This window comes from Elaeis guineensis, chromosome 4 (assembly GCF_000442705.2).
Source record: "Elaeis guineensis isolate ETL-2024a chromosome 4, EG11, whole genome shotgun sequence".
Lineage (NCBI taxonomy): Eukaryota > Viridiplantae > Streptophyta > Magnoliopsida > Arecales > Arecaceae > Elaeis > Elaeis guineensis.
The window spans coordinates 25634473-25642138 of record NC_025996.2 but is presented as its reverse complement, the minus strand read 5'-3'; the positions used below and the strand labels follow the sequence as shown (position 1 = coordinate 25642138).

The window sequence follows — 7666 nt, the reverse complement described above, 5'->3', positions numbered from 1 at the left end:
CGTTTCACGAAAGCTGACAGCACCATCTCACCAAATCCTCGATATGAAATGTGTACGTACATTATGGATCATTTTTATGTCCCTCAGAAAATGCTGATGTGCTACGTCAGAAACTTAACCAAAATCTACAAATCTAAAAATGTATATTAAATATTTAATGTTCTGGTATCAATGGATCCATTAAAATGAATATATTAAACAAAGAAGACATGTAAGGAATACAAAATAAGATCATTGGGTGAATTTAGCTTCAATAGCAACTAAAGTAGCAGGTTTTAAATCTTCATTACTAGAATCTTGGGCTTTGTTTGTCCCCGACTCGAAGTCCAAGCTTGGAACCCATCTCAATGCTGAATTCATTATTAGAATCTTCTATCAGGAGTCTTTTAGGTTGCACCAATCTTGGCCAAGAATTTCGGATGAGTCGGGTCAATTGGAGTTGGGCGTAGCTTTTCAGCTAAAATGAACCCAGGCACAAGTTGGGTTTTGGAAAAAAAGTTTCGGATTCAATCCCATCACAAAGCTTCAAAAAAAAAAAAAATTAGATGAGGCTCGGGCTAGCAAGCGGTGTGGCATAATTCCAGTGCTAACTGGAGGTGGTGTCCAAGTTGCACATTTATCTCCAACATGGTGCTACTTAGGCTGCTTGGCATCATAAGGATCCATTGCCATAGCTCGTATTTTTCAAAACACGCTCAGCAAAGAAAAAGCATGACAAATATTTCACAATTAGCCATTTAGCCATACCCCAATTAAGGATCAGGGCACCCAGCCCAAAACTGAGAACGAAGCCGGCCCCATAGGAAACATCCTTAGTAATCTGTGGCATTCGATCCAACCAACCCACTTATGTTCTAATACTGGAGACATTGAAACGAGAGACCTGAGATGGTCTCAATCTGCAAACTGCAAAGAGGACAAGCAGAGTCAGAACTAATTAGATGGATTACAATTATACTAATTATATTAAATAAAATAACTCATATTATATTTTATATTCCTACCCTCCTCTATCAGGTTCAGATTATACTTTCACGTGAAAGAATGTCTGATCCTATTTTTACATTGCCAACCATTGGATCGCATTTTGCATAGCTTTTTTTCTTCATACAAATAGGCTCTCATGGCACTCTAACGTATAAACATCTCATAAAGTTAAAAAAAATGAAAGATCTTGCATAGCTCGCGGATAAGTCTAACTCTGTAGCCAAGTTTAATCTTCGATAGGCTCAGTAATATAAGATGTGATCCAATCTATGTTACTGTTCATTTTTCGAAAGATGTGTCAAATAGGCACTGCAATAAAATCATAGAGAAAAATGCAGATATCACAAGGTACGAATGGATTTTTAACTGTTTTGTGTCATCTTGAATCCAATCAATGACGGTGGCAAAATCTCTCTCTACGAGAATCTTTTCTGTCCGCAACTCCTGTCTAGTTTAGAGAATGCACGTCCAGATGGCACGAAGCTCAATTTTTGAGATGGAAGACTCAAAAAGATATGAGTCCCCTGCTATCAGTAATCTAACATCTGGATCCCGAATGATAAAATCAGCATCACTCCTGCCATCCCTGATGCTACTATTAAAATTAACCTTGACATATTCCAAACGAGAGAGCTTTCAAGATATGAAAAAAATTCTTTAGATCACTGCACAAGCGGCATGGGAACCCCAAAATTTGCACAGCTTTCTGAGTATGTTAAATTTTTTTCTTCCATCTACAGTATAGACCATTAAGTTGATATAATACTTTGACAACTATGCAAAATACGATCCAATAGTTGATATTATGAAAGAAGACCGGCCGTTCTTTCACACGAAAGCCTGCCTCTTTCTCTCAACCTCCATCAGTCTCTTTCTCATCACTATCCCATTCTGTTCATTGCCGTTGTCCAACCCTTCCTGTCCGCTTCTCCCTTGCTTTCCCTCCTGCCAAATGGCATCAAGGTAGTCCGATATTTCCCCGACCTTTGCCGGCATTGTTCTTTTCTTCATCGCAATTGAAATGTGGAACTTTACTCGAATGCACGAACATATTCTGGAAAGACGAAGTCACGACATGACAGGCTGGTAATTTGATTTAATTTGCACCATGCAACACCGGCGCCTCATTTTTATTTCACCACGCAACACCGAAACGTTTTTCAAAGACTAGAAGTCGGTGATTACCTACAGAAAGTTGTATATAAAAAAAAACATGGTACGGAAAAAATATTAAATAACGACTCTTTCAATAAAATCAATAACTTAACGAGATGACTCATTAAAAATCAGAAGTCAAGGAATAGACTCCGGAATGCACCGACAAAAAATTTGATGCCGTGAATCTCGACTCACAAGCCGAAAAGTAAAACCGACAACACATTCCAGCGTAGGGCCATGAACCTCAAAACAGATGGTATAAACCGACGCCATATTGTTGGTGGTGGGAGCCGGTAAGGAGGCAGAGGAAATTATTACAGACCAGATTTAGTGGATCAGTCCGAATCCCAAAGTGTATGTACGGTGGATAACTGAAATCCCTCATGTGATCTTGAATGGTTCAAACACTAGGGTAATGTGGCGAGTGACCACTGAACTGGCCCTAGGCCTGGTTCATCAAATAACAGCCAGGGCTACTGTCATGAGCTTGGGCCGAAGAAGGACGAAGAGAACTTTACCAAAAAAAAAAAAAAAAATGAGGAAGAGAAAAATATAAATATATGATTTATGTGGCGGAGGATTATAACGGGGAATACGGAGCCTCTCACATCGACTATTGCATTCGCAATTTCCCTGCATATTATTCAATGCCAGAAGCGGACCTCATGGTCCACGCAACTAATATATCAGCTTTCTGACGTCATTGAGCTCATGTCACCAGCGTTGGGTAAGCGCTCATGGCAGAAAGCGTACAAATCAATAAACGTCACGCGACATAGTGAGAATAGCATCAGAAATATGATGATTACCATAAATTTCGGCCATGGCCGACACAATGTGTGGGCACCAGAGCTTTTCCAGCGCAAATCAAAGAATTGGATTCCATATTTTCATGAAAAAAGCATGATTTTCTGACGTTTGGATGGAAAACAGTTAAAATATACGTCCACTCCTAAGAACAGATGCCAATTCTTATCCACCGCTATTTATAGGGGACTCTAAGTAAGTTATTCGCCAGAAACAGTCGTAAAGGTTTAGGTTTCCCCTAGGTTGTCTTCCTCCATGGCCACTGCTTATACCAAGCTTCTCCTAACTGACCTTGTTTCTTCTCATGTTAATCAAGTCCCCTACAACTACATCAGGCCTCTTTCCGACCGTCCTGACCTGCTTAACGTGGAGTCCAATGCAACGATTGCTCTCATAGACCTGCAAGGTCTCACCGGCGCTAATCGATCCCAGGTAGTTAAAGAAATTGGTTTGGCATGCCAGAATGACGGATTCTTTCAGGTAGATCTCTGCAGATGGTGTTTTAAAGCATCAGTTGTACTTCTAGTGCTTTCTTTTCTCCAAGTCTATGGTTTTGTAGGTTAAGAATCATGGCATCCCAAAGGATGTCGTTGATGGCATGCTACGTGTTGCGAAGGAATTCTTTCATTTGCCGGAGTCGGAAAGACTGAAGACCTACTCCCAAGATCCTAGGAAAACGACCAGGCTGTCGACCAGCTTCAACGTGAAGACCGAGAAAGTAAGCAACTGGAGAGATTACTTAAGACTCCATTGCTACCCTCTCGAGAATTTTGTGCATGAGTGGCCCTCCAATCCTCCATGTTTTAGGTACATAACATCAAAACTTCTACCATTCCCGCCCATTCGAAGGTTAATCTTACTTTTTTGTTCTCTCTTTAGGAAATCCGTTTATGTGGAAGTTATGGTTTAAAATAACATCCATTTTAACAGTTTCCAAGGACCTGGTGCCGGTTGCGTCTTTGGTACGAAAAAATGATTGATCTTCTTTCTCAGCGTGTTAGATTACGCCTCGCACAGCACTCAAAGCGGATGCACAGCTCTCAAAGAACTCTAATGTTTTTCCCTCTCTTCGATTGCACAGCTCGCAAAGGAACTCTTACGCCGTCCAATGGTTGATATTTTGAAAGAAAACCAATCATTCTTCCACACGAAAGATACAACCCGAACATTGAGGAACGTAATACGTTTTTTTATACACAGACAATCACAAATTAATAATGTCTGCTATAACTATTATAATTTTTTTTTTTAAAGAAAGATAACTATTATAATATTGAAGTTAAAATAATTGCTTTAATTCCATGCAGTCGTGTAATAGTGACTACATATATGATAACTTTTATGGTACTTCATTATAAATGTTTCAGTACACTCGTACAATTCGCTATATATAATGGAATAATGACATTTAAGAGAACTTAATTAATTGAGCTACAGGAGATCGGGCAGCCCTCAGTAAGTGCATTTTCACCTTTTAACAAGCACCAAAATGGCAGTTCCACTTCACTTCCAAGTAAAACAGTAAAAGACCAAGAAGAAGAAAGAAAGCTCACCTTTGAAGAAAGTTACATTAAAGACCCCATGCCAATGATAAAAAGTCTTACAAAAATCTCGATAAAATACAAAGGGTACCCATTGAAAGCGGTAGAACATCACTTTAACGTTTGAATGGACAAACTGGCTTGCAGGCAAGTTGTTGGCGAGTACTGCAAGAACACGAGAGAGCTAGCCTTGCGACTGTTAGAAGCCATTTCCGAGAGCTTGGGGCTTGAGAGTGACTACATGGAGAAGGCACTGGGAAAGCAGGCGCAACACATGGCAATAAACTACTACCCTCCTTGCCCCCAGCCAGAGCTAACCTATGGCCTGCCGGGCCACAAAGACCCCAACGCCATCACCATTCTTCTCCAAGATGGAGTCTCTGGTTTGCAAGTCTTCAGGAACGGCAAGTGGGTGGCCGTCAACCCAATCCCAGATACCTTAGTCATCAACATCGGTGACATGATGCAGGTATATTAATTTGGATTCTCTTGTTCCATTCATAGGCTAGTACGTGCTGGATTCCATAGAGTTGTAGCTGGTTAACATATTATTGGACGAGTCCCCGCCCACATCATTTTTTGTGTGTTTTCCCCCGAAATACACCGAGGTAGTTGAGGAAATGATTGCTGTGGTAGTTGGACTTAATGCGGAGTACTATCTTATATTATCATTTAAGGGTACCATCAAACACAAAATATTAGCATTAAAAAAATTATTATCATCTAAGGGCACGTTGTTATCTACAGCATAAAGAATTAGCTGTGTCTATGAGCTATTCCTGGGTCCGTGGTGATCTGGCTATCAGATTAATAATGAATGGTACATGTGTGTAGCACAAGGTATAATAATTTCATGACCGGCTATCATTTAGAAGAGAGCCAGTTTAAGTTAATCTAAAGCGACCGTGGATCGCGGTCAATTTTGGCAGCGCAACTGCATCAAATTTACCTATTTGGAGCAGCACCACCACATCAGGGATTCTTTTGGAGAGGATAATTTATGTGTGCAAGGGGTTATAGCAGGGCAAACTGGACTATAGCCCAACGGCTACATCCCTCGTCCATGTGAGCAGAGGTTTAGAGTTTGAATTTTAGATATAGTGTTCTTATTTCCCAGTATTTGAGACTAAGATAATTCTAATTAGTGCTACCTTACTGTTAGATATTCTATAGAAGAAAAGGAGAAAGTATATGGTATGGAAATCGAGCTGTGAATTTGTGGCAAGGACTGCAGAAAAACAGAGTTGATAACTGTGCGCATAATTGCAATACTTGTAAAACTAGGTTCTCATGCTTCTAGCTAGTTGATCAGAACTACTCCAATAGAAATTGTAGTAGAATACACATGACTTTACTATGGTTTTTAAAATAAATGGAATGGAGTTTAGGTAAGTCCTGCTATGAGCTTGGCGCAATTTGAGTGCCGCCGGATTCTACTACTACATGTAGGACTAGAATAAATATCATGTAAGCTTATTCACACAAAACTGTATGCTTTTTTTCTTTTCATTTTTTTTTTGTTTTTTTGTAGGTTCTCAGCAATGATCGTTTTAATAGTGTGCTTCATCGTGCAATTGTGAATGGTACAAGTGAGAGGATCTCTGTCCCTACTTTCTATTGCCCATCTCCAGATGCCTTGATTAAACCAGCGGAAGCTATAGCTGATGAGGAGCATCCACCCATGTATCGAAGCTTCACCTATGAGGATTACTATGTGAACTTTTGGGATCAAGGGCTCCAATTTGCAAGTTGCCTTGACGTATTTAAACTTTAGAGCATGGATCTCTGCAGTGTGCATGTGTCACCGTAGGAATGTGGTGCATTCATAGATGGCATCCATCGCAAGATCGACGGCTACACACAAGCACAGGACATGCGGTATATGTCGCATGCATTGTTTGATATCCATCCATCTTACGATAGATGCCATCTATGGACGCATCACATCCTGCGGTGCCGCACGCACATTGTAGGGATTCGTGCTCTAAACAATAAAGCCACTCATTAATTATTGCACTAAACTTTCTAGTTTGCTTTAAATTATGTTGTTTAGATTATTTGCCTAAGCTGAAAACATTGTTTTGTAGGTTGAAAGATCCTTATTCTATTCTCCTTTTTCCCTCAAAAAAAAAAAAAAAAAGAAAGAAAGATCCTTATTCTGTAATTTAAGTTGGGATAAATGATGATCATTGATTTTAAGACCTTCGTATCAAATAAAATTTTACTCTATTCGAAGAATAATGATAGACACGCTAGCATTCAGAGTGGAATTCGGAATCTCCCTGGCGCAAGCATTGAGGGAGATGCCATATGCAAACTTAGTTCTTCGTATTTGATGTACTTTTTTTGTAAAAGATATACATGGAATAAGTTGTATCTTTGATGTTTTATATTTAAGAATGTAGTACATGTATGGAGTTACTTTCGATGGACGAAGAGGAGGCTTGGTAGTCATATTCGGATGCTTTCCTTGAGAAAGATAATATTAGTTGGATCTCTAGAAAATCACCAAATCATTACAAATGTGTGTGTGTGATCTCCATTTTTCAAAATTGAAAAAGATATTAGTGTGATACATAAAGACACATGTTTGAGTCTTCTTTCACTTATCTCCTCCATTATTTGCTCGTTTGAGGTTGTTGATGGGTTAATGAAAAGAAAGCCTACAAAGAAGTTAACGGCTTCATCTCTAGGGATGATACGTATAGAAGTCTCCAAATCATTATAGGGCTAAGTTTTGGGCCTTTTATGTGAAAGACCATTTATTTGATGGGCTTTCATAAGGGCATCCATTCGATTGCCCGGCCCGAGATACATGGAACCTAAGCCCGTTAGTCGGGCCCAACAAGAGTTTGGAATTGGTTTGAGCTCCGCTCTCTTCTTTCCACCAGTCTAGATAAGAGTGCAGGAAATAAAGTAGAAACATCAATATAGGAAAAATATCCAGGCTGCGAACCCTTCATTAAGCCATAAAATGGGTCCACCACTCCACCGTTACCGGATTCCCGAACCACTAATGTGCTACTCCGCGTGTAAAAAACAACGAAAAAATATCAGAAATGCTTACATTTTGCATAAAAAACATTCCGTCAGATCCATGGGGGGTGAAACAAGAGGAAATTATACATATTTTCCTTTAGGTATCCTTCTTGACTTGTCATGGAACTTGACAT

The 7666-nt window shown here is 39.6% G+C and overlaps 1 protein-coding gene across 1 annotated transcript; it reads left to right on the top strand.

Annotated features, from left to right (window-relative positions):
- The first annotated feature begins 3183 nt into the window (after positions 1-3183).
- Positions 3184-6987, top strand: LOC105043256 (protein DMR6-LIKE OXYGENASE 1). Its single transcript, XM_010920735.4, has 4 exons — positions 3184-3432; positions 3512-3759; positions 4641-4962; positions 6025-6987. Exons 1-4 carry the CDS (start codon positions 3208-3210, stop codon positions 6265-6267), a joined length of 1038 nt encoding a protein of 345 aa, XP_010919037.1. The 5' UTR covers positions 3184-3207; the 3' UTR covers positions 6268-6987.
- The last annotated feature ends 679 nt before the right edge of the window (positions 6988-7666 follow it).

What these genes read in the sequence shown, in the direction of transcription:
- LOC105043256 (XM_010920735.4), top strand. Translation starts at nt 3,208, where the DNA reads ATGGCCACTGCTTATACCAAGCTTCTCCTAACTGACCTTGTTTCTTCT. An exon ending in AGAATGACGGATTCTTTCAG is followed by an intron (nt 3,433 to 3,511) that starts GTAGATCTCTGC and finishes ATGGTTTTGTAG; the next exon opens with GTTAAGAATCATGGCATCCC. An exon ending in TCCAATCCTCCATGTTTTAG is followed by an intron (nt 3,760 to 4,640) that starts GTACATAACATC and finishes ACTGGCTTGCAG; the next exon opens with GCAAGTTGTTGGCGAGTACT.